Source organism: Salmo salar, chromosome 20 (genome assembly GCF_965601325.2).
Source record: "Salmo salar chromosome 20, fSalSal1, whole genome shotgun sequence".
Taxonomy (NCBI): Eukaryota; Metazoa; Chordata; class Actinopteri; order Salmoniformes; family Salmonidae; genus Salmo; species Salmo salar.
The window spans coordinates 82194984-82221302 of NC_138310.1; the positions used below are offsets into that span (position 1 = coordinate 82194984).

The window sequence follows — 26319 nt, forward strand, 5'->3', positions numbered from 1 at the left end:
GTGTGTGTGTGTGTGTGTGTGTGTGTGTGTGTGTGTGTACACCTGGTTGGCCTGGTCCTGTGTGTGTGTGTGTGTGTGTGTGTGTGTGTGTGTGTGTGTGTGTGTGTGTGTGTGTGTGTGTGTGTGTGTACACCTGGTTGGCCTGGTCCTGTGTGTGTGTGTGTGTGTGTGTGTGTGTGTGTACACCTGGTTGGCCTGGTCCTGTGTGTGTGTGTGTGTGTGTGTGTGTGTGTGTACCTGGTTGGCCTGGTCCTGTGTGTGTGTGTGTGTGTGGACCTGGTTGGCCTGGTCCTGTGTGTGAGTGTGTGTGTGGACCTGGTTGGCCTGGTCCTGTGTGTGTGTGTGTGTGTGTGTGTGTACCTGGTTGGCCTGGTCCTGTGTGTGTGTGTGTGTGTACCTGGTTGGCCTGGTCCTGTGTGTGTGTGTGTGTGGACCTGGTTGGCCTGGTCCTGTGTGAGTGTGTGTGTGTACCTGGTTGGCCTGGTGCTGTGTGTGTGTACCTGGTCCTGTGTCTGTGTACCTGGTCCTGTGTCTGTGTGTGTGTGTGTGTGTGTGTGTGTGTGTGTGTGTGTGTGTGTGTGTGTGTGTGTGTGTGTGTGTGTGGACCTGGTTGGCCTGGTCCTGTGTGAGTGTGTGTGTGGACCTGGTTGGCCTGGTCCTGTGTGAGGTGTGTGTGTGTGTGTGTGTGTACCTGGTTGGCCTGGTCCTGTGTGTGTGTGTGTGTGTGTACCTGGTTGGCCTGGTCCTGTGTGTGTGTGTGTGTGTGTGTGTGTGTGTGTGTGTGTGTGTGTACCTGGTTGGCCTGGTCCTGTGTGTGAGTGTGTGTGTGTGTGTGTGTGTACCTGGTTGGCCTGGTCCTGTGTGTGTGTGTGTGAGTGTGTGTGTACCTGGTTGGCCTGGTCCTGTGTGTGAGTGTGTGTGTGTGTGTGTGTGTACCTGGTTGGCCTGGTGCTGTGTGTGAGTGTGTGTGTACATGGTTGGCCTGGTTCTGTGTGTGTGTGTGTGTGTGTGTGTGTACCTGGTTGGCCTGGTTTTGTGTGTGTGTGTGTGTGTGTGTGTGTGTGTGTGTGTGTGTGTGTGTGTGTGTACCTGGTCCTGTGTGTGTGTGTGTGTGTGTGTGTGTGGACCTGGTTCTGTGTGTGTGTACCTGGTTGGCCTGGTCCTGTGTCTGTGTACCTGGTCCTGTGTCTGTGTGTGTGTGTACCTGGTTGGCCTGGTCCTGTGTGTGAGTGTGTGTGTGTGTGTGTGTGTGTGTGTGTACCTGGTTGGCCTGGTCCTGTGTGTGTGTGTGTGTACCTGGTTGGCCTGGTCCTATGTGTGTGTGTGTGTGTGTACCTGGTTGGCCTGGTGCTGTGTGTGAGTGTGTGTGTGTGTGTGTGTGTGTACATGGTTGGCCTGGTCCTGTGTGTGTGTGTGTGTACCTGGTTCTGTGTGTGTGTGTGTGTGTACCTGGTTGGCCTGGTTTTGTGTGTGTGTGTGGACCTGGTTCTGTGTGTGTGTGTGTGTGTGTGTGTGTGTGTGTGTGTGTGTGTGTGTGTGTGTGTGTGTGTGTGTGTGTGTGTGTGTGTGTGTGTACCTGGTTGGCCTGGTCCTGTGTGAGTGTGTGTGTGGACCTGGTTGGCCTGGTCCTGTGTGAGTGTGTGTGTACCTGGTTGGCCTGGTCCTGTGTGTGTGTGTGTGTGTACCTGGTTGGCCTGGTCCTGTGTGTGTGTGTGTGTGTGTGTGTGTGTGTGTACCTGGTTGGCCTGGTCCTGTGTGTGTGTGTACCTGGTTTGCCTGGTCCTGTGTCTGTGTACCTGGTCCTGTGTCTGTGTACCTGGTCCTGTGTGTGTGTGTACCTGGTCCTGTGTGTGTGTGTACCTGGTCCTGTGTGTGTGTGTGTGTGTGTGTGTGTGTGCCTGGTTGGCCTGGTCCTGTGTGTGTGTGTGTGGACCTGGTTCTGTGTCTGTGTCTGTGTCTGTGTCTGTGTGTGTGTGTGTGTGTGTGTGTGTGTGTGTGTGTGTGTGTGTGTGTGTGTGTACCTGGTTGGCCTGGTCCTGTGTGTGTGTGTGTGTGTGTGTGTGTGTACCTGGTTGGCCTGGTCCTGTGTGAGTGTGTGTGTGTACCTGGTTGGCCTGGTCCTGTGTGTGTGTGTGTGTGTGTGTGTGTGTGTGTGTGTGTGTGTGTGTACCTGGTTGGCCTGGTCCTGTGTGTGTGTGTGTGTACCTGGTTGGCCTGGTCCTGTGTGTGTGTGTGTGTGTGTGTGTGTACCTGGTTGGCCTGGTCCTGTGTGTGTGTGTGTGTGTGTGTGTGTACCTGGTTGGCCTGGTCCTGTGTGTGTGTGTGTGTGTGTGTGTGTGTACCTGGTTGGCCTGGTCCTGTGTGTGTGTGTGTGTGTACCTGGTTGGCCTGGTCCTGTGTGTGTGTGTGTGTGTGTGTACCTGGTTGGCCTGGTCCTGTGTGTGTGTGTGTGTGTGTGTGTGTACCTGGTTGGCCTGGTCCTGTGTGTGTGTGTGTGTGTGTGTGTGTACCTGGTTGGCCTGGTCCTGTGTGTGTGTGTGTGTGTGTGTGTGTGTGTGTGTGTGTGTGTGTGTACCTGGTTGGCCTGGTCCTGTGTGTGTGTGTGTGTACCTGGTTGGCCTGGTCCTGTGTGTGTGTGTGTGTGTGTACCTGGTTGGCCTGGTCCTGTGTGTGTGTGTGTGTACCTGGTTGGCCTGGTCCTGTGTGTGTGTGTGTGTGTGTGTGTGTGTGTGTGTGTGTGTGTGTGTGTGTGTGTGTGTGTGTGTGTGTCCCTGGTTGGCCTGGTCCTGTGTGTGTGTGTGTGTGTGTGTGTGTGTGTGTGTGTGTGTGTGTGTGTGGTACCTGGTTGGCCTGGTCCTGTGTGTGTGTGTGTGTGTGTGTGTGTGTGTGTGTGTGTGTGTGTGTACCTGGTTGGCCTGGTCCTGTGTGTGTGTGTGTACCTGGTTGGCCTGGTCCTGTGTGTGTGTGTGTGTGTGTGTGTGTGTGTGTGTGTGTGTGTGTGTGTGTGTGTGTGTGTGTGTGTGTGTGTGTGTGTGTACCTGGTTGGCCTGGTCCTGTGTGTGTGTGTGTGTGTGTGTGTGTGTGTGTGTGTGTGTGTGTGTGTGTGTGTGTGTACCTGGTTGGCCTGGTCCTGTGTGTGTGTGTGTGTGTGTGTGTGTGTGTGTGTGTGTGTGTGTGTGTGTGTGTGTGTGTGTGTGTGTGTGTACCTGGTTGGCCTGGTTCTGGACCAGTTTCCTCTGGTGTTCTTCTTCCAGCAGTTTCAGCTCCAACTCACGAATCTTCCTCTAAGACAGACACATACAGACATCAGACCCACCAAATCCTAGTTGGGGTGAAAATGAGTTTGCGTGTGTGTGTGTGTGTGTGTGTGTGTGTGTGTGTGTGTGTGTGTACCTCTGCATGGTTCTGTGTGCGGGTCAGTCTCTGGTATTCCTGCTCCAGTAGCTCCAGCTTCTCTAACTGGGCCTGGTGGGTGGAGTCAGGGGCGGGAGCAGCTGACCTGGTCATCTCCAGGGAAACCTGAAAGGGTCACTATGGTAACTGAGTGCTACTGGAGCATCATACATACAGCTAGAGATCCTGTCGTTAGCCTGTCTCTCTGGGTTAGCATAGATAATGCTAGGTAAGGCGTATGCTAACCTGGCGTTTGAGCAGGGTTGTTCTGTCGGCCTCTGCGTTGCGGACCATCTTCCTCATGTACTCCAGTTGTCTGTCCAACAGCTTACAGCGAGCTTCCGCTGCAGCCAGCTGAGTCACTAACACTGAGGGGACCGAGGGGGAGAGAGACAGAGAGGGTGAGCATCTGTTTACTCTCAAACAAAAATGATCACGTCGCTCACCTGGGTTGGGTTCTGACTGGTTGCTGGTCTCCCTCTCGCGTGTGTCTGTGGGTTTGTGTGTGTCACTCCTTAAGTCAGTGTGTGAGGTCTCTTTCTTCAGGCTGTGTAGACTCCGCTCCGTTCTGCCTCTCTCCAACTCCAGCTTCCTAATCTTCTCCTGTAGGTTCATCAGAGCAGACAGGATCGCTACACACACACACACACACGCACACACACACACACACGCACACGCACACGCACACGCACACACGCAGTATAATCCTCTTTGAAGATGAATATCGTACCATCATATCTTGCCTTATGTTATCCCACACACTCTGAGTTGAAGTTATTCTCCACCAGACATTCACGAGTAAAAACTTTATCAGCAAGAACTTCATTCAGCCACTCAGAAGAGTAGAGACGATGAGTACAGAGAGATGGGTGAAGGTAGGAGGGATACTGGCATGAGTACAGCGTGATAGAGATGTGACAGTGGGGATAGAGATGTGAGAGTGGGGATAGAGATGCGAGAGTGGGGATAGAGATGCGAGAGTGGGGATAGAGATGCGAGAGTGGGGATAGAGATGCGAGAGTGGGGATAGAGATGCGAGAGTGGGGATAGAGATGCGAGAGTGGGGATAGAGGGATAGCGTTTAGCGGCGCCTCTGTTAATAGGCTGTGGTGTCATGTGTCACCTGCTGTTGCCATGGAGACCAGCCTCACCACATAACCACAATGGAAACTGTCTCACCCACACACAATGTACTTCTAGCAGCAGTGCAGGTGGTGATTGGTTACCTGCACTGCTGCTTTCTGGGAATGCCTTGCTGGGAAGTGTCCGGCAGGGTACGTGTGTGTTGCGAGTTGTGAGTGTGTAGGAGGGTAGAGAGGTGTTGACAAAGGGGCGGCCTGCGGGGTAGTCTTTGTAGGAGGGTAGAGACAGACTGTCAGACATCACACCGACAGAGAGCTCCTGCAGACAGACAGACAGACAGACAGACAGTCAGTCAGGGAACCACCAACACCATTATATTACTGTCCCCAACACTGATGATAATATTATTATTACTACCAAACACCTCAAACTGTCTCCCATTCTAATGATCGATTCAATTACTTAGGACTGTCCCCCAAAACAAAGGCCACACACTCCCCTCTACATCAGAATGATCTGGTACACAGCTACTGACGTCTAGTGACTGACGTCTAGTGATGTCCAGTTTAATTCAGTGTTGCACAGAACGGCCGACTATGGTGACTCTTACTTTAACCATAACATTATTGGCTGGCTCAAGGTTTAAAGCAAAGTCCGCTCGCTAGCTAAGTAGAGACAAGAAGCTGTGTAAAATGGTTAACGATAGCTTGTGAGTTAGTGCTGCTAACTAGTGCTGAAAAACACCTAGTTAGACCTGAAGCAAACATGCAACTTACAATAGTTAACGTTAACTAGCTAAACTTTACTCCATTCAAATGCAAGCTAAGTTAGCTGGCTAACTAGCCAAGTTCTGTTTGTTGAGTTGGATAGCTAACGTTAGCCTGCTAGCTATGTTTACCTTCTCTCGCCCGACGGATGGTTTTGACACTCTCTCCATTGATGGCAACGAACTACAGCTACTTTTCAGCCGAGCTAGCTACATGGCTAACGTTTTTATCCGTACGGTCTCTTCAATTCAGAAAGAGCACATAAACATTAAATATAAAATGTCAGGGCAGCATTTTTACCATCATTTATGGGACGCAGAAACCAAATACCGCGCGAAGACTGAATACGGAGGTTCCCCTTACAGAGCTGCGTCGGAGATGACGTCACACGGCGTACAGCGGCTCGGCTTCTCTCCAGACCCGTCACATATCGTTCAGAACCGTCACATATCGTTCAGACCCGTCACATATCGCTCAGACCCGTCACATATCGTCCAGAACCGTCACATATCGTTCAGAACCGTCACATATCGTTCAGAACCGTCACATATCGTTCAGAACCGTCACATATCGTCCAGACCTGTCACATATCGTCCAGAACCGTCACATATCGTTCAGAACCGTCACATATCGTCCAGACCTGTCACATATCGTCCAGAACCGTCACATATCATCCAGACCTGTGTGTTTACATTACGAGTGCATGGTGCCATCTGTGGTTGTGTGGGTCAAAAGCTCAGAAGTTACATCAAACACAATTGACACAGCAGATCCTCCCTCTGACTTGGGAAATAAATGAGAGAAGAACAAACACATTTAGCCTTTAGTGAAAGGCAGCAAAAGTAACACAACGTCAGTGTAATGTTACAGCTTCACTCATCCACAGCAGCCCACCTGCCTCCGCTGAAGGCTTACCAGCTGTCAATTCTTTACAGTATTAACCGCTCAGGTAATGAGGCCTGTATAAAACACACACACACCGTTTCTCCTGCTTTAGTCATGTAGAACAGAAAGGGCCTCATCCAGGACTCTGTGTGTGTGTGTGTGTGTGTGTGAACAGTAAAACACATCTACCCCAACCCTGGTGTTGTGTGTAGTGCAGGAGCAGACAATGCTGATCCTGGAGGGCCAAAGTCAGCAGTGAACAGGCTTTTATTCCAGCCCTTAACAACATACCTTGTTGATAGGTAATACAATGAATTGATTAGAAAAAGTTACAGACTGACAGCAGGGGGAGACAGAGTACATGTTTATATTCATTGTCACGCAGCACAGTAAAATCCATTTAAAAATCAAAGATGTTTGAAATGTCTCTGTGGACAAAATCAATATTAACTCTCAGCAGAAATAAAAGTTGTACAAATCTAATCTTTCTGTACAGTTCATTTGTATGAAAATGCATGCTTTCCAACAAAGTAACCTTGCCTCTGAAATGCATTTAAGTGAAGAGAAAAACACACACACACACACACACACACACACACACACACACACACACACACACACACACACACACACACACACACACACACACACACACACACACACACACACCACACACACACACACACACACACACACACACACACACACACACACAGCAACTTGAAAATAATGTTACCAGACTAAAGGCACAGTTTTAGAGCAGGACAGAGGTCTTCCCCATCTCTCTCTGCCATCCAATGAGCCTCCAGTTTCCATCACAACTAGTCTATCAGTCAGCCATCATTACTTTAGTTTGTTTCATCCTCAGTTCTTCAGCAGCAGCTTCACAAGACCCCCCCACCGTGTCCATTAGATGAGGATCTCCACTAAGTCTGTGCCTGGTCGGTGTGGGGGCTGGGTTCTAGTCTTACCTATGGAGACAGAAAGAGCACTTAGCTGAAGACATAGTTATATGTAGAATATCAGATCCAAAGTTAGAATGAAGTTGCTGAACTAGGGTCAGTTTTACATTACATTTTGGACTGGGTTCACTGTTCCTTGATTGTTCAGTCTTAGCTGTCACTCACCTGTCCTCTGGGTCCTGGCCAATCCCAGCCAGGCTCTGCTGGGGAGGGGCAGGACTTTGAGGGACTCTGAACCTTTGTCAGTCTGAGTGCTGCTGTCTCTACTACCCGTCTTAGAATGGGAGGACAGGAGAGGAGTGGAGGGGAGGGAGGAGGAGAGGGGGAGGGTAGAGAATTGGAGGGAGGAGGAGAGAGGCAGGGTGGATGAATAAGATGGTATAGTGGAGTAGGGGAGGGTGGATGAGAAAGCAAGAGTGGAAGGGAGGGAGGAGGTGGTAGATAAAGAGGAAGGTGGGGAAGAGAGGACGGGGAGGGATGGGAGGAGGTTTCTCTCTTTCCTCTCGTCTGTCTGAGAAGCTTGTCGTGGGTGCAGTCCTGTTGCTAAGGAGATGGAGGGGGTGGAGCGGGCAGGGCGGAGGGCGCTGAGGTCACCGCGAGAGTTCCGTTGCTGTAAAACCTTTATCAACGCATCCTTCTCTATCAGCTGGGCATACAGGTTCCTTATCCTGTACACAAACACCGAAAACACAACCTTGATCCTATTGACTAAAAGACAGAGTGAACCAATACAAATAAATCAACAATTAAGATGCCTTTTAGACAAGATCAGCCACTTTGATGGTGTGTGTGATATATATATATATATATATTAATTAGCTGAAGTCAGAAGTTTACATACACTTAGGTTGAAGTCTTAAAACTAGTTTTTCAACCACTCCACAAATTTCTTGTTAACAAACTATAGCTTTGGCAAGTCGGTTAGAACATCTACTTTGTGCATGACACAAGTCATTTTTCCAACAATTACAGACAGATTATTTCACTGTATTCCAGTGGGTCAGAAGTTTACATTCACTAAGCTGACTGTGCCTTTAAACCGCTTGGAAAATTCCAGAAAATTATGTCATGGCTTTAGAAGCTTCTGATTTGAGTGAATTGGAGGTGTACCTGTGGATGTATTTCAAGGCCTACCTTCAAACTCAGTGCCTCTTCACTTGACATCATGGGAAAATCAAAAGAAATCAGCCAAGTCCTCAGAAAATAAACTTGGGACATCCACAAGTCTGGTTCAGCCTTGGGAGCAATTTCCAAATGCCTGAAGGTACCACGTTAATCTGTACAAACAATAGTACGCTAGTATAAACACCATGGGACCACGCAGATGTCATACCACTCAGGAAGGAGACGCGTTCTGTCTCCTAGAGATGAACGGACTTTGGTGCGAAAAGTGCAAATCAATCCCAGAACAACAGCAAAGGACCTTGTGAAGATGTTGGAGGAAACAAAATGAGTCCTATATCGACATAACCTGAAAGGCCGCTCAGCAAGGAAGAAGACACTGCTCCAAAACCACCATAAAAAAGCCAAACTACGGTTTGCAACTGCACATGGGGAAACAGTTTGTACTTTTTGAGAAATGTCCTCTGGCCTGATGAAACAAAAATAGAACTGTTTGGCCACAATGATCATTGTTATGTTTGGAGGAAAAAGGGGGAGGCTTGCAAGCCGAAGAACACCATCCCAACCGTGAAGCACGGGGGTGGCAGCATCATGTTGTGGGGCTGCTTTGCTGCAGGAGGGACTGGTGCACACACAAAATAGATGACATCATGAGGATTAAAATGATGTGGATATATTGAAGCCACATCTCAAGACATCAGTCGGGAAGTTAAAGCTTGGTTACAAATGGGTCTTCCAAATGGACAATGACCCCAAGCATACTTCCAAACTTGTGGCAAAATGGCTTAAGGACAACAAAGTCAAGGTATTGGAGTGGCCATCACAAAGCCCTGACCTCAATCCTATAGAAAATGTGTGGGCAGAACTGAAAAAGTGTGTGCGAGCAAGGAGGCCTACAAACCTGACTCAGTTACACCAGCTCTGTCAGGAGGAATGGGCCAAAATTCACCCAACTTGTTGGTGGAAGCTTGTGGAAGGCTGCCCAAAATGTTTGACCCAAGTTAAACAATTTAAAGGCAATGCTACCAAATATTAATTGAGTGTATGTAAACTTCTGGCCCACTGGGAATGTGATGAAATAAATAAAATATGAAATAAATCATTCTCTCTACTATTATTCTCACATTTCACATTCTTAAAATAAAGTGGTGATCCTAACTGACCTAAGACAGGGAATTTTTACTAGGATTAAATGTCAGGAATTGTGAAAAACTGAGTTTAAATGTATTTGGCCAAGGTGTATGTAAACTTCCGACTTCAACTCACATATATACATATACATACATGTGGGTGTGTGTGTGTACCTGTGCTCCATATCATTGCAGCGTCTGGTAGCCTGCTGTACATCATCCTCCTGACACAGTGTGCAGCCCGTCATCTCACTGTAGCTACCACTGCGAGAGTGCACCACCAAGGGGTCCCTACACACACACACACACACACACACACACACACACACACACACACACACACACACACACACACACACACACACACACACACACACACACACACACACACACACACACACACACACACACACACACACACACACACACACACACACACACACACAACCTTGTGAATGTTAACCTGTTTAAAGGTCTTACTCACATTGGCTACAGAGAGCGAGATCACAGTCGTCCGGAACAGCTGGTAGAAGGCATTTAGTTGGTCTGGTAGGCTCACAGCTAGGTTTCCCTTTGTAACCAGTGATAGTTTACCAGCCCTGCCACATCTGACGAGCGTCAGAGCCGGTGTAGTAAGATCCGATCTTAGTCCTGTATTGATGCTTTGCCTGTTTGATGGCTCGTCGGAGGTCGTTGTGGGACTTCTTATAAGCGTCTGGAGTAATGTCCCTCCCCTTGAAAGTGGCAGCTCTACCATTTAGCTCAGTGCGGATGTTGCCTGTAATCCATGGCTTCTGGTTGGAATATGTACGTATGGTCACTGTGGGGACGTTGTCGATGCACATATTAATGAAGCCTGTGACTGATGTTATCCGTTGAATCCCAGAACATATTTCAGTCTGTGCTAGGGAAACAGTCCTGTAGCTTAGCATCCGCTTCATCTGACCACTTCGTATAGAGCACGTTACTGGTACCTCCTGTTTTACATTTTTTTAAAGAAGAAATCAGGAGGATAGAGTTATGGTCAGATTTGCCAAAGGGAAGGTGTGTTAGCTATGTACAGTATGCCTCTCTGTGTGTGGAGTGATTGTTTTTTTATTTAACCTTTATTTAACTAGGCAAGTCAGTTAAGAACAAATTCTTATTTTCAATGACGGCCTTGGAACAGTGGGTTAACTGCCTTGTTCAGGGGCAGAAGGACAGATTTTTACCTTGTCGGCTCGGGGATTTGATCTAGCAAACTTTCAGTTACTGGCCCTACACTCTAACCAAAGGTGATCTGGAGTTGTCACCTCGAGTTGCAAAGGTGACATGCTGGTGATAATGAGGTCACACAGATTTCAGTTTCCCTGCATTCAAAATCACTAGCCATGAGAGCAGGGTGTGGATTTCCTTGTTTGCTTATGGCGGCATACAGCTCATTGAGTGTGGTCTTAGTGCCAGCATCGGTTTGTGGAGGTATATAGACAGCTAGGAAATATATGGATGAAAACTCTTGGTAGATAGTATGGTCTGCAGCTTATCATGATGTATTCTAACTCAGGCTAGCAAAAACTCGAGACTTCCTTACCATTAGAGATTGTGCACCAGCAGCTGTTAAAACCACTCCCCCCTCATCTTACCCGAGGCTGCCGACCGGTCTTGACAATGCACAGAAAAGCCAGCGAGACGTAAATTATCAATGTCCTTGTTCAGCCATGACTCCGAGAAACATATTACAGTTCTTCGGGTTCCATTGACAGGATAGTTTCGAACGGAGCTCGTCCAGTTTGTTCTCTGGTGACTGTACATTCACCAACAGAACGGAGGGTAGAGGAGGATTATTAGCTTCACCAGACGTACTCGTCAGGATGCCGGTTCGCCGGCCTCTTTTGTACCGTCGCTTCCTCTTTTGAATCCCGGGAATTAGGGCCTGGTCCGGAGGAAGCAGCACGTCCAGAGCTGCCGATTCGTTGAAGTTGAAATTGTCATCTAAATCGAGGTTAGTGATCTCTGTTCTGATCTCAAGAAGCTGTTTTCGGTCATAGGAAACGATGGCAGAGATATTATGTACAAAAAATGTTAAGATCAGCATTAAAAACAGCGGAATTGGTCAGGAGCCCCTGGAAAACAGCTTCTATCCACTGCAGCGCCATCTCTACCTGTGTGCATGAGTGACCTGTTGGGATGTGTGTACCTGTGTGCATGAGCGACCTGTTGGGATGTGTGTACCTGTGTGCATGAGCGACCTGTTGGGATGTGTGTACCTGTGTGCATGAGCGACCTGTTGGGATGTGTGTACCTGTGTGCATGAGCGACCTGTTGGGATGTGTGTACCTGTGTGCATGAGTGACCTGTTGGTATGTGTGTACCTGTGTGCATGAGTGACCTGTTGGTATGTGTGTACCTGTGTGCATGAGTGACCTGTTGGGATGTGTGTACCTGTGTGTGTTGACTGTAGCAGCAGTCTCCATGTTAAAGTGTCTCATGGCGTTCTCCTGTAGGTACTTCTGTTCCCAGCGGGTAGAGTCAGCCTCTAGAGCCAGAACCCTCTCCTCCCTCTGCCTCAGCAGCTCCCTCAGAGCAGGGGCACTGCCCTCCCCTACACCCCCACCTGGCCCAGTGGTCCCAAGCACACCCCCACACACTCTCTGAGGGGAGGAGAGTGAGGCGGAGGTGTGGAAGAAGGAAGAGACATATTTAAAAAAATAATTACAGTATTAGGACAATCCAGATCCACTTTTATGCATTAACAAATAGCATATGACCTGTTATGACATTGTTATGACACCCGCCAAGAGAGCGTTGTGTGGTACCTGTTGCGTGCGCAGTGTGTGTAGCTCTCTCTCCAGCCGTGTGCGCAGGCGTCTCTCAAGCTGCTCTCTCTTCTCACACGCCGTCTGCAACTGCACCACAGCATGCTGCAACCCTTCCACACGTGCCGCATACACACACTTCACACGCAGCTACACACAGGCACACACACACACACACACACACCAGGGAGGAATGGACACAGATACAGTATGTTGGATTGATCTGTATGTGTATATGATGTGTGAATAAGTGTCTGAATGAATAACGTACTGCAACGTGACGTGATATACCGTGACGTAATGTGATATACCGTGACGTAATGTGATATACCGTGACGTGATATACCGTGACGTAATGTGATATACCGGGACGTAACGTGATGTGATATACTGTGACGTAATGTGATATACCGTAACGTGATGTGATATACCGTGACGTGATGTGATATACCGTGACGTGATGTGACGTGATATACCGTGACGTGATGTGACGTGATATACCGTGACGTAACGTGATGTGATATACCGTGACGTGACGTAATGTGATATACCGTGACGTGACGTAATGTGATATACCGTGACGTGACGTGATATACCGTGACGTGACGTGATATACCGTGACGTGACGTGATATACCGTGACGTGATGTGATACAGTGAGGGAAAAAAGTATTTGATCCCCTGCTGATTTTGTACGTTTGCCCATTGACAAAGAAATGATCAGTGTATAATTTTAATGGTAGGTTTATTTGAACAGTGAGAGACAGAATAACAACAACAAAATCCAGAGAAACGCATGTCAAAAATGTTATAAAATGATTTGCATTTTAATGAGGGAAATAAGTATTTGACCCCCTCTCAAATCAGAAAGACACCTGGGAGCCAGAAATCTATTATACAGGTAACGAGCTGAGATTAGGAGCACACTCTTAAAGAGAGTGCTGCTAATCTCAGCTTGTTTCGTGTATAAAAGACCTGTCCAAAGAAGCAATCAATCAGATTCCAAACTCTCCACCATGGCCAAGACCAAAGAGCTGTCCAAGGATGTCAGGGACAAGATTGTAGAACTACACAAGGCTGGAATGGGCTACAAGACCATCGCCAAGCAGCTTGGTGAGAAGGTGACAACAGTTGGTGCGATTATTTGCAAATGGAAGAAACACAAAAGAACTGTCAGTCTCCCTCGGCCTGGGGCTCCATGCAAGATCTCACCTCGTGGAGTTGCAATGATCATGAGAACGGTGAGGAATCAGCCCAGAACTACACGGGAGGATCTTGTCAATGATCTCAAGACAGCTGGGACCATAGTCACCAAGAAAACAATTGGTAACTCACTACGCCGTGAAGGACTGAAATCCTGTAGCGCCCGCAAGTTCCCCCTGCTCAAGAAAGCACATACAGATGCCCGTCTGGAGTTTGCCAATGAACATCTGAATGATTCAGAGGACAACTGGGTGAAAGTGTTGTGGTCAGATGAGACCAAAATGGAGCTCTTTGGCATCAACTCAACTCACCGTGTTTGGAGGAGGAGGAATGCTGCCTATGACCCCAAGAACACCATCCCACCGTCAAACATGGAGGGGGACAGGACAACTTCACCACATCAAAGGGACGATGGACGGGGCCATGTACCGTCAAATCTTGAGTGAGAACCTCCTTCCCTCAGCCAGGGCATTGAAAATGGGTCGTGGATGGGTATTCCAGCATGACAATGACCCAAAACACATGGCCAAGGCAACAAAGGAGTGGCTCAAGAAGAAGCACATTAAGCTCCTGGAGTGGCCTAGCCAGTCTCCAGACCTTAATCCCATAGAAAATCTGTGGAGGGAGCTGAAGGTTCGAGTTGCCAAATGTCAGCCTCGAAACCTTAATGACTTGGAGAAGATCTGCAAAGAGGAGTGGGCCAAAATCCCTCCTGAGATGTGTGCAAACCTGGTGGCCAACTACAAGAAACGTCTGACCTCTGTGATTGCCAACAAGGGTTTTGCCACCAAGTACTAAGTCATGTTTTGCAGACGGGTCAAATACTTATTTCCCTCATTAAAATGCAAATCAATTAATAAAATGTTCTGGATTTTTTTGTTGTTATTCGGTCTCTCACTGTTCAAATAAACCTACCATTAAAATTATAGACTGATCATTTCTTTGTCAGTGGGCAAACGTACAAAATCAGCAGGGGATCAAATACTTTTTTCTCTCACTGTATACTGTGACGTGATGTGATATACTGTGACGTGATGTGATATACTGTGACGTGATGTGATATACTGTGAGGTGATGTATACCTCCTCCTCTAAGTGTAGTGCTCTCTGCTGGGCACTGCTCAGAGCTGACTCCAGTCTCTCTGCCCTCCGCTGCTGCTTCTCCACCTCTTCCTCCAAACGCTCTTTCTCTATCAGTCCATCCCCTGAGAAACAGAGAGAAGGAAAGGGGGAAGATAAAAGATAAGAGAAAAAATGCCCAAATCAGACTTACTAACCCTTTAAAGTTAGAATTAGAGAACCCACTACTCCTGATGACTGGAATGTTCAGAGGTAGCAACATGGCATGCAGCTCTACAGTTAACCAAACTCTAGGTAGGAGTGGATGTGTGTTGGGTGGGGGAGGAAGGGATAAGGGGGGGTAGTGGAATCTGCTGAGGCTGCATTCCCAGCACAGACCAGATCATTCCCCTTTGTCTCTGGGTTAACATGTCACACACATGCAGAAGAGGGGAGAGAGACAGGTGTGTGCAAAGGGAGGAGGAGAGGAGATGTGGTGCAGAGTATTTGGGTAGTTTGTGGGAGGGGGGGGGGTGACATGTTGAAAGAGCACCTGTCCTAAAACTGCTATAAGATATCCCCCCTTTCCCCCCCTTTGCCTGTCTCTACTGGCCTCCCCCTCTCTTTATCTCTCCCTCCCCACTCTATCCCTCATTCCTGGTGTTACATACCAGACAGCCCAGTGAAATACAACAAACACTTCCTCTCCTCTCTCATGGTGAAGGGAGGGAGAGAAATGGGGAGTGGGAGAGAGAGAGAGAGAGAGAGAGAGCGAGAGAGAGAGAGAGGCAGTGGGAGAGAGAGAGAGAGAGAGAGAGAGAGAGAGAGAGAGAGAGAGAGAGAGGCAGTGGGAGAGAGAGAGGGGAGTGGAAGAGAGAGGGGAGTGGAAGAGAGAGGGAGAGAGAGAGAGGCAGTGGGAGACAGAGCGAGAGAGAGGCAGTGGGAGAGAGAGAGGGGAGTGGAAGAGAGAGGCAGTGGGAGAGAGAGAGGGGAGTGGAAGAGAGAGGGAGTGGTGGGAGTGGGAGAGAGAGAGAGAGAGAGAGAGAGAGAGAGCGAGAGAGAGAGGCAGTGGGAAACAGAGAGAGAGAGAGAGAGAGAGAGATGCAGTGGGAGACAGAGAGCGAGAGAGAGGCAGTGGGAGAGTGAGAGGGGAGTGGAAGAGAGAGGGAGTGGGAGACAGAGAGAGAGAGAGAGAGAGAGAGAGAGAGAGAGAGAGGCAGTGGGAGAGAGAGAGAGAGAGAGGCAGTGGGAGAGAGAGAGAGAGAGGCAGTGGGAGAGAGAGAGAGAGAGAGAGAGAGAGAGAGAGAGAGAGAGGCAGTGGGAGACAGAGAGAGAGAGAGGCAGTGGGAGCGAGAGAGGGGAGTGGAAGAGAGAGGCAGTGGGAGAGAGAGAGGGGAGTGGAAGAGAGAGGCAGTGGGAGACAGAGAGCGAGAGAGAGGCAGTGGGAGAGAGAGAGAGGCAGTGGGAGAGAGAGAGAGAGAGAGAGAGAGGCAGTGGGAGAGAGAGAGAGAGAGGCAGTGGGAGAGAGAGAGAGAGAGAGAGAGAGAGGCAGTGGGAGACAGAGAGAGAGAGAGGCAGTGGGAGACAGAGAGAGAGAGAGAGAGAGAGAGAGAGAGAGGCAGTGGGAGAGAGAGAGGGGAGTGGAAGAGAGAGGGAGTGAGTGGAAGAGAGAGAGGCAGTGGGAGAGAGAGAGAGAGAGAGGCAGTGGGAGAGAGAGAGAGAGAGAGAGAGAGAGAGAGAGAGAGAGAGAGGCAGTGGGAGAGAGAGAGAGAGAGAGAGAGAGAGGCAGTGGGAGAGAGAGAGAGAGAGAGAGGCAGTGGGAGACAGAGAGAGAGAGAGAGAGAGAGAGAGAGAGAGAGAGAGAGAGAGAGAGAGAGAGAGAGAGAGAGAGAGAGGCAGTGGGAGACAGAGAGAGGGGAGTGGAAGAGAGAGGGAGTGAGTGGGAAAGACAGAGAGAGGGGAGTGGAAGAGAGAGGGAGTGAGTGGGAAAGAGAGAGAGAGGGGAGTGGAAGAGAGAGGGAGTGAGTGGGAAAGAGAGAGAGAGGGGAGTGGAAGAGAGAGGGAGTGAGTGGGAAAGAGAGAGAGAGGGGAGTGGAAGAGAGAGGGAGTGAGTGGGAAAGAGAGGGAGGGAGGGAGATAGAGCGTGATAATGTGAGAAAGGTGGTGGTCAGGAGAAGAAAGTTCTCTCTGTTCCTCTCTGTTTGGGTTTCCAGGCCAGACGAGGTCACTGTCTGTATTCACACTGACTCTCTAATAAAAGTAAGTGTGTGTGCACGTGTGTGTGTGTGTGTGTGTGTGTGTGTGCACGTGTGTGTGTGTGTGTGTGTGTGTGTGTGTGTGTGTGTGTGTGTGTGTGTGCACGTGTGTGTGTGTGTGTGTGTGTGTGTGTGTGTGGCTAAAAGGAAATGGGATAATTGTATGTGTGCTGAATTTAGCCTGGGAAGAGAGGGAGTGGTGGAGAAAAGAGGAAAGAAGAGAGGAAAACCTAAATGCTGGGTGTGTCCTCATTCCCACTCACAAACACTCATCAACACCACAAACACACAAGTACTCATCAATACCACAAGTACAGACACACACACACACACTTACTAAGCTCAGCAGCATGTCCATCCTCCTCTCCTTCTGGCTCACAGCACGCTAGCTGTTGATTGGCAGTCTCCAGGCGATCTGATACATAGACATTACATAGATGTGACACAGTCACACATAGATGTGACACAGACGTGACACAGTCATACAGAGACGTGGCACAGTCATACAGAGACGTGACACAGTCATACAGAGACGTGACACAGTCATACAGAGACGTGACACAGTCATACAGAGACGTGACACAGTCATACAGAGACGTGACACAGTCATACAGAGACGTGACACAGTCATACAGAGACGTGAAATAGTCATACAGAGACGTGACACAGTCATACAGAGACGTGACACAGTCATACAGAGACGTGAAATAGTCATACAGAGACGTGAATAGTCATACAACACAGATGAACATGTTCAACTCCTCTTTCTTCTATTAACACAACTTATTGGTCAAAATGACCCAAATCCCATACATACAGCTAAGAAGAAGGTTGAAAAAAGGGTGACGGCACTTTAAGGACCCAATTATTTATTTTATTTTCAACATCCTTTTACAGGTCCCTCCCTCCTGTCCTACCTCTCAGGTCTCTGTTGAAGACAGTCAGGCGTCTAATCTCCCCCTCCAGTTTGCATCTCATGGTTCGGTCCAGCCCCTCCCTCTTTGACGAGCTCTTCATAAGCCAATCATACTCTTCAGAGATCCTCTGGAGCTCCTCCTCTAACTGGAGCACAAGGAAGAGTAGTTAGTTGAAATGACTGAAATAGGGTCAGATATTTTTCTTCCCCTAATGCTTTAGGGCAGGGTGGATGATTAGTTGACTAATTTAATCAGGTGAGCCAGTTTAAGGTTAGTACAAAAATGTGAAGCGTCTGGGGGGGTGGGTTTGTTAAACCCTGGTTTAAGGCCAAATGAAGCCATTTTAAAGCAAAACCATTTCTCAAGCAAGAATTTTGCTAGGACTGTCTGGGAATGGTCTAAATGGGGAGGGGAAAACTGAAATGTAGCTGTTATTGGCAGAGAGGTTTGGAACTCTTTGTTATTGGTCTATTAATCAATTTACCACATGGTGATGTCACCATGGAAAGCCAAAACCGCTGATTATAAGGTCCTGTGTAGATTGTATTTTCAACCAGCAACTATCAGGAACTAACAATGATCAAATGTGTTCACACTTTTACAGTGTTAATTTTATCAGCTGTTGTACAATATGATATAAAACACACAAAACATTAAAATATTGACTGTAATGGGCCTATAAGGTTATAGTGAGTCAGTTATACAGTCACATACAAACTCCCTCATACCCAGTGCAGTTTGGAGGCCTTCTCTCTGTGTGTCAGCAGCTCGTGTCTCAGAGTCTGGTTCTCCTCACACAGCAGCTGGACCATCTGCTGCACCTTGGCTGCCATGACCACCTCCACACCGGAGGGGCCTGGGGAAGGTTGTTGAGGCTGTGGTTGGAGCTGAGAGACAAGGGTAGAAGTCTGGGCCTGGATGTTGGGGAGAAGGGTGGAGGTGTGGGTCTGGGAGGGTGTGGGACTGTGGTGGTACTGGACTGAGGGACCCCCTAGGGTCCCGGGGTGGTGCCGCCTGCTCTGGTACTCAGGTGGGGGGTTGCTCTCAGCTCTGGTTGGCTGGGCTGTGGACCAGTCCATTATTGTGGAAGAGGAGGGGTCAATGAAGGGAGGGCCCAGCTCAGAATGAGAGGAGGGGGGCTGGGGTTTCCCTGAGGGGGAGCATGAGGGCGGCTGGGTGGGCTTGAAGGGGTACTCTGGTGGGGGTCCGCGGGGGTCTACTGATCCTGTGAGTGGGGTTATGTTTAGGGGTGGGGGGTAACTGGGGGAGCGGTTGCTAGAGGGAAGGCTACTAGTTCCATTGGTCTCAATGCTGATTTGGAGGATCCTCTGGCTGAGGGAATACACATGACCTTGCTTCAGTTCCCTCAGAGTAGAGTCTCCATTGGCCCCTCCACCCCAGATAGACAAACCCTCAGCCTCATCCCCATCACTCATAAAACCTTGCTGAGGGCCCAGGGGTGGGCTGGGGCTGGGGAAAGGAGAGGGGTCAGTGTTGGTGTCAAGGCTAGAGGTCTCAGAGGGGCTGTTAGGAGCTAAGCTGGTCCAGGCTGAGGGCTGGCTGTCTGGGGTGTGAGAGGGGCTAGGCAGGCTCTCCTGGTCCTCCAGTGTATAATACAGCTGGTCCTGGTAGTGGTGTTGTCCCTGGGTCTGGGCCTTGGCCTGCTCATAGCTCGGCAGCTCCTCTAAACTGGGTTGGAGGGAGGGTTGGGGGGCCTGGGGGTGAGGGAGAGGGGGCTGGGGGGGTCCATGTTTCTCCAGGGAGCTACCGTCAGCCTGCTGCTCCTGCCCCTGAGGCTCCTGCCGAGCCCAGCGCAACTGGGGGAACTGGGGGTGAGCTAGTGGGCGGTGAGGGAAGGTAAGGGGGTAAGGTGGTAGTTGGCTGTCTGAGGTGGGGGCGCTGCTACAGTCTGTACTGCTGGGCGGCTGCTGCAGCAGGGGTGGGGAGGCCACCAGGGAGGGCTGCATGGGGTTCAGGTTGTCACTCTGAGGCCCCCTTCCTCCCTCTCCTCCTCCTTCGTAGCTGGTTTGTTCTTGTATGGTGCTTGAGAGAAGCTTCCCTCCCTCGTCCTCCTCTCCTCGCATGGCGCTCACACAACGGTGGGACACAAATGCCAAGGCTGCATCACCTAGGAAACAGCAGGGGTCAGAGGTCAATGTCAGGTGAATAATGCCTAAGGCCTAGCTTATCTCCCCCTAACTGCTAGTGTACCTGGTTCCCTGGCAGGTGTGGAGGTGCGATGGGTGGGATGGATGGACAGTAACGGTGGATGAGTGGTCATTGAGGTGGGTTCATTGTTGATGGTGAAGGGGACTGTTTCTGTGGGACACTGAATGACGTCCTCCAGTGCAAAGGCTCCTGGGAAACTATGGTACAAAGAGAGACCTGGAAAAGAAACAAAAATGAAATAGTTGTTTTTACTTCTAAGCTATAATAGGTTAGGGACCAGGGGAGTGTTAGTGCCTAGTTCTCAGGAGACAACACTGTCTGGTCATCTGTTGTCCTCAGCATTCCCATCCTGGTGTTTCCCTCCAGTACCTCTCAAAGCAAACAGACTCAACCACCTGCCCAACTACAGCCTGTCCTCTGAGACACACACACAGTAAAATGTGGAAGATGTCCAGAGAATATTTTAACCATATGCATAGCAAGCTTGCTGTTGTGGTCTACTGGAGAAGTGACACATTAACCCAGGGTTTCCCAAACTCGGTCCTGCCCCCCGTTTCCCAAACTCGGTCCTGCCCCCCGTTTCCCAAACTCGGTCCTGCCCCCCGTTTCCCAAACTCGGTCCTGCCCCCCTATTCATGTTTAGTTTTTTGCCCTAGCACTACATAACTGATTCAAATAATCAAAGCTGATGATGAGTTGATATTTAAATCATCTGTGTAGTGCTGGGGGGGCATCACTGGGTTTGGGAAACCCTGCACTAACAGACCGAAATAGACAACTGGACACACTACGGGACAGAAATAGACAACTGAACTGACACATTACGGAACGAAATAGAACCGGAGCCAAATGCCAGAAATATGTAGTCAGCTATAATTGCGACCAAGCCGCTAAGCACACTTTGCAGACAAACACCCAAAAGTTATTTAGGCTAGTTAACTTCCCGAAAGCCGGTCAGAGACGGCCCTACAAAATTTGAGACAGCTCAATGAGTCTGTGCGTGCCGCAAGGAGCGCGTGGATTGAACTGACCAAAACATCACATGCTGTAAGAAAGCTGACCTCACGCACTTCTTTCCCTTATACAGGCATAAACGTTTACCTCGGTACTAAATGACCGGTCGTGTTGAGACACTCCTCTCCGCGCGCTAATGGTGCAACCGGTCTTGGTGCTGACTCCACCGGCTTTCAGAAAAGCAGATTCGGGCAGAGGCGCGATCATAATCAGCCCCGGACGGTTCGTTCTGGCATGAGCGGAATGCCAACGCAAGACCTGCAGTTCAGGGGGGCGTGCCGGGGTCCTAGCGCCCGCATGGTAATAACCAGGGGTCGTCTTATTATGATTCTTTAAGGTTTTATGGCAGACGAGGCCAAATGGTGTATTGCTGCCACCTACTATATTGAAACAAAAAATATTCCATTGGGGGGGGGGACCCCACATCATACAAAATACAAAACATTAATAAACAAACCTTCAGGCACAGTTCAAATCACCTCCTAAACAGGGTCAGGTGCCTGTGAAGATGGAGCATTCATCAACAGGATTCCTTGTAATACCTCTGCTGTAAAATCCTTGAGTCCCAATAAACCCTCAGCCATACTCACAATGATGCCTGTTTTCTCAGATTTCCTCTCTGTTCGCATTGTGCAGTTGATAACCAATGCAGTAAACGCTACAAAGTCCACCTTCTTAACATGCAACATGTCAGCATCCCATGCAGACAAGGAATATTCTCTGGTGTCTCTACTCCTGCTACCATTAGTTCTTCAACTCCACTCCTTTCTTCCACTCGTCTCACTGCTTCCGGATAGGAGACATGCTGGACAGCTCTTATGTGGGTCAGTTTGCGTGCACCAACCACTTGATCCAATTCTTCACATATATACTGTAACCTTTGTATTTACTTCTAGAGCCAGGATACAGTATATACGTGAATAATTGGATCAAGTAATGGCAGTAGGAGTAGAGACACCAGATAATATTCCTTGTCTACAGAGATCTGACATGTTGCAGAGATAAAGCCCTGCTTCAAAGATCCACACACATTTCCTCCAACACATTGGTGCGGCTGGCATCCGGGTTAAGCTGGCATTGTGTCAAGAAGCAGTGCAGCTTGGTTGGGTTGTTTTTTCGGAGGACGCTTGGCTCTCGACCTTCGCCTCTCCCGAAGTCCGTACGAGAGTTTCAGCGATTAGATAAGACTATAACTACCAATTGGATACCACAAAAGTGGGGAGAAAAAGGGGTAAAAGTTATATATATGAATAAAAAGATCCCCACACAACACACTTCAATCCAATCTCTTCTTGAGGTGCAGAGCACGCTCTTCTCATTAGATACAAAAATAATAAGCCCACTTCTCATTACTCTCATCGACGCCACCTCAATTTTTATAGAGACTTCAAACGGATCTCCCAGATAACAACATGGATCCAAAACCCTTACTCTGACCAAAAAAAGACTCAGAACTAGGCTTGGATTTGTTTGATTCCACAACCACTTTACTTCTCTTATTTCCTTTTGTATTCACCTCTGTAATCCAATTCGTCTCACTCTCATCTCTACTCATGCCATCTTATTCAAGCTGTTTTCTTCCCTGGGCCCTCTCACCAACACCAATCGGAAAGGCTCTAACCAGGGGTCATAGTTCAACCCCAGGATATAGGGTTCCAATGATGTCACGCCCCCAACAAAAACCTAATGGATTCAGTTAGGTTCAACTGTAAAACTGATTTGTGGATGCAAGAGAGCTCTACCTAACTCTGTCTCACCTGGTGTTTTGTTACAGGTAATATTTTTCAGAGCCTATTTTTCACACACACACACACACACACACACACACACACACACACACACACACACACACACACACACACACACACACACACACACACACACACACACACACACACACACACACACACACACACACACACACACAGGGAGAGAGAGGGGGGGCATGTGTAGACTACCTCCGTCGGGCTCCGCCTCGTTAGACACTCCAATGTGATCCAGCCATTGAGCCACATCTTCTGGAATCCAGTTCTCACCAGACTCCAGTCCTGATTTCCCCCTGGGTTCAGAATCCAGTCCAGCATTTCTTTCAGACCCTGACTCCAGACCAGCCTTCACCCTGAGTTCAGAATCCAGTCCAGCATTTCTTTCAGACCCTGACTCCAGACCAGCCTTCACCCTGGGTTCAGAATCCAGTCCAGCATTTCTTTCAGACCCTGACTCCAGACCAGCCTTCACCCTGGGTTCAGAATCCAGTCCAGCATTTCTTTCAGACCCTGACTCCAGACCAGCCTTCACCCTGGGTTCAGAATCCAGTCCAGCATTTCTTTCAGACCCTGACTCCATGCCTGCTTTCCCCCTGGTCAGAGGAAGCTCTGGTTAGGGTGTGTGTGTGGTTAGCTTTATTCCTGCATGTGAGAACTTGCTTGGTACTCAACTACAGTGAGAAAACACCTACTTGTGTGTGTGTGTGTGTGTGTGTGTGTGTGTGTGTGTGTGTGTGTGTGTGTGTGTGTGTGTGTGTGTGTGTGTGTGTGTGTGTGTGTGTGTGTAATCTGAAAAACATTCCCTACAGCAACAAGACACCATGTGTGAGAGCTCTCTATCCCTATTTCCCTTTATCTCTCACACACTTTCCCCTTGTTTATTCACACTACAGATTAGAGCAGAGGAGAAAGTCAGTCACAGATCACTCTCACAGTACCTACGCTTTATCCCCCCCCCCTCTCTCTCTCTCTCTCTCTCTCTCTCTCTCTCTCTCCGTATGTCCATTTCTCTCTCCGTCCCTTCCTCGCCCTCTGTCTCCCTCTGCCCCCTCACCCCACCCTTAAATGGAGATTGTCCTACCTGAGTGTTGCCCGTGGATAATGTCTGATGAGAATGATGATGGTGAGAGTCAGCGATGAGTGTGTGCTTTGGGGCGTCTAAATCCACCAAACCATCAAACCCCACAGTCACACAGACATGCCGACTCTGCCCAGACCTGCCTCAACACACACACACACACACACACACACACACACACACACACACACACACACACACACACACACACACACACACACACACACACACACACACACACACACACACACACACACACATAGGGGCGTCCTTGGAATGAAGGAGGGAGAGAAAGAGGCAAGGAAGTGATAGAGGTGGGATAGAGAGAGAAGAAGAAGAGAGGAAGAATTAAATAACAAAGTAGAGAGAGAAAGAAAGAAAGAGAGAGAGAGAAATAAATATTAATTTCTCCTACATTCTGCCTCTTCGTCTATGTTTAGAGACATTCTGTCTGTTCTGTTATCTGGCCACTGAGGGCAAGGACACACACTCACTCACTCACTCACTCACTCACTCACTCACTCACTCACTCACTCACTCACTCACTCACTCACTCACTCACTCACTCACTCACTCACTCACTCACTCACTCACTCACTCACTCACTCACTCACTCACTCACTCACTCACTCACTCACTCACACTCTCTCTCTCTCTCTCTCTCTAGCGGTTAGAGTGTTGGGCCAGTAAACGGAAGGTCACTATTTCGAATCCTGAGCCAAAAAGGTGAAAAATTGGACGATGTGCCCTTGAGCAAGACACTTAACCCTAATTGCTACAGGGTTGTCATTGATAAGCAGACCCTGGCCATGACCCCACTCTCAGAGAATCTCAGGGAGAGAGATATGCAAAAAACACAGGACAAATATAAATTATTACTATTACACATACTGCCAGGGGGGGAAAAGTACCCAATTGTCATACTTGAGTAAAAATAAAGATACCTGAATAGAAAATGACTCAAGTAAAAGTGAAAGTCACAGAGCAAACTTCTACTTGAGTAAAAGTCTAAAAGTATTTAGATTAAAAATATACTTAAGTATCAAAAGTAATTGTAATTGCTAAAATATACTAAAGTATCAAAAGTTAAAGTAAAAGTATAAACCGTTACAAATGTCTTATATTAAACAAACCAGACAGAACCATTTTCTTGTTTTTATTTATTTAAGGTCAGCCAGGGGCACACTCAAACATTCAGACATCATTTACAAATGAAGGATGTGTGTTTAGTCAGTCTGCCAGATCAGAGGCAGTAGGGATGACCAGGAATGTTCTGTTGATAAGTGTGTGAATTGGATCATTTTCCTGTCCTGCTCAGCATTCAAAATGTAACAAGTACTTTTGGGTGTCTGGAGTAAAAATGTATGGAGTAAAATGTATGGAGTAAAATGTATAGAGTAAAATGTATAGAGTAAAAATACAATATTTTCTTAAGGAATGTAGTGAAGTAGAAGTAAAAATTGTCAAAATTATAAATAGTAAAGTACAGATACCCCAAAAAACGACTTACGTAGAACTTTAAAGTATTTTTACTTAAGACCTTTACACCACTGCGCTCTCACTGCGCTCCAGTAACTAGAGAGTATATTCCTACTTTTCTGGGACTGGGTGAAGTCTGACATCATTCTTTCCTAATCTCTCATTTGTTCCTAATCTCTCATGTCTCTAAAATAAAACCTCTATGCCGCGATAAAAGCATATAGCCTATCTAGGCCTATAATTGAACATATCCTACCCTGCTCACGCCGGCGCACTACAAATCGAGCGCATCTAACTCCGCTTCATGGAGTTTATCGTCTTCTTTTGGGATTTGCTGTTTTTCTTCGTAAGACATTGTATGGCTACATACGGAGGCTTCATGTAAATAAAACTACATTTGCCTCTCGGAAATGACGTTTCCCGTGCTAACTTCCGTAAGGGGAGTTGTTCCCATGTACACAATAATCGAACGCGGGGAGTAGGAGAGGTGCGTGGTTTGTGAAGAGTAGCTATCTCGGTGTATAATGGACTTAGCTAGTATTTGAGAACATGATATTGGCATGGGGGTCAGATATGCCAGCTGTGGTATCATCTAATACACAGTCACTGCTAAGATTAGTCCATTTTACTAGCCGCTTTATAACAGCTACAGTTAGTTAGCTAGCTAACGTTAGCTAAATGTGCTTTTAATGCGTTGTTGGAATCTCATTGGCTAGTTAACTGCAGGGTGCTCTTAGTTAATATGTAACGTTATACATTAACCTCCGGAAATCCTAACCTTACCGAACTGCAAAACTGTAACGTTACCTTAGTCCTTAGATCAGCGTCAAGGCCGGGGAAAATTCAACTTAATCCGTGTATTCAGTCATTGGTCATATTGGATCCAGGAGTCTTTCCTACAGTTATCGGAGCTGGCTCAACCTCAGAATCATAGCTATGGGAGATGTGCATTGGCTCACAATGTTGTGGCAAACAGTATGACCTGAGCAGGGAAAACTCTGTGCCCCTGTGACAGGCTATACGTTAAGGCGACTGCTGGCATTTGTCAGAGCATCAACCAGCCTTTTCTTTCTCACTCTGTCTATCTGTAGGTGACATCTCCAGAGACTTGTTAACTGTATTGATCCAGGTGTTGACGTCACTCCCTCTCACTGCCTCTGCTGCTGAAGGGTTCTCTGAGAAGCTGCTCTGGACCCGTTTCCATTCAACATGACTTCAGAGAACACCCTGTATGTAACGTCAGA

General features: G+C 48.3%; 3 protein-coding genes across 9 annotated transcripts in view; 1 reads left to right on the forward strand and 2 right to left on the reverse strand.

Annotated features, from left to right (window-relative positions):
- cep57 (centrosomal protein 57) overlaps positions 1 to 5638 on the reverse strand; it is a 16905-nt gene extending 11267 nt beyond the window's left edge. The window contains exons 1-6 of one of the 6 annotated variants that reach the window (XM_014163489.3): positions 5375 to 5632; positions 4620 to 4794; positions 3840 to 4025; positions 3640 to 3761; positions 3394 to 3519; positions 3207 to 3284 (exon numbers count right to left, since the gene is read on the reverse strand). In XM_014163489.3, coding sequence (XP_014018964.2) covers positions 3207 to 3284; positions 3394 to 3519; positions 3640 to 3761; positions 3840 to 4025; positions 4620 to 4794; positions 5375 to 5413 — 726 coding nt within the window. In that variant the 5' untranslated portion in view covers positions 5414 to 5632. Of the gene's footprint in view, positions 1 to 3206; positions 3285 to 3393; positions 3520 to 3639; positions 4026 to 4516; positions 4795 to 5374 lie in introns of those variants that run through there. The other 5 variants (XM_014163488.3, XM_014163487.3, XM_045704015.2 and 2 more) reach the window with 5 other exon arrangements.
- Positions 5639 to 6803: 1165 nt separating this feature from the next.
- On the reverse strand, positions 6804 to 23722 carry LOC106581427 (angiomotin-like protein 1). Of its 2 annotated transcripts, XM_014163484.3 has the most exons (12): positions 23600 to 23722; positions 22711 to 23111; positions 19781 to 19954; positions 18298 to 19697; positions 17570 to 17714; positions 16990 to 17067; positions 14422 to 14543; positions 12138 to 12287; positions 11764 to 11972; positions 9517 to 9633; positions 7256 to 7758; positions 6804 to 7099 (listed from the first exon to the last, which is right to left on the reverse strand). In XM_014163484.3, exons 2-12 carry the CDS (start codon positions 23096 to 23098, stop codon positions 7038 to 7040), a joined length of 3348 nt encoding a protein of 1115 aa, XP_014018959.3. In that variant the 5' UTR covers positions 23099 to 23111; positions 23600 to 23722; the 3' UTR covers positions 6804 to 7037. The 2 variants fall into 2 exon arrangements, with proteins under 2 accessions (XP_014018959.3, XP_082822894.1); XM_082966768.1 differs by lacking the exons at positions 22711 to 23111; positions 23600 to 23722 and adding an exon at positions 20840 to 21009.
- Positions 23723 to 25547: 1825 nt separating this feature from the next.
- mre11a (MRE11 homolog A, double strand break repair nuclease) overlaps positions 25548 to 26319 on the forward strand; it is a 43737-nt gene continuing 42965 nt past the window's right edge. The window contains exons 1-2 of the mRNA NM_001139908.1: positions 25548 to 25562; positions 26167 to 26304. Coding sequence (NP_001133380.1) covers positions 26285 to 26304 — 20 coding nt within the window. The 5' untranslated portion in view covers positions 25548 to 25562; positions 26167 to 26284. The remainder of the gene's footprint in view (positions 25563 to 26166; positions 26305 to 26319) is intronic.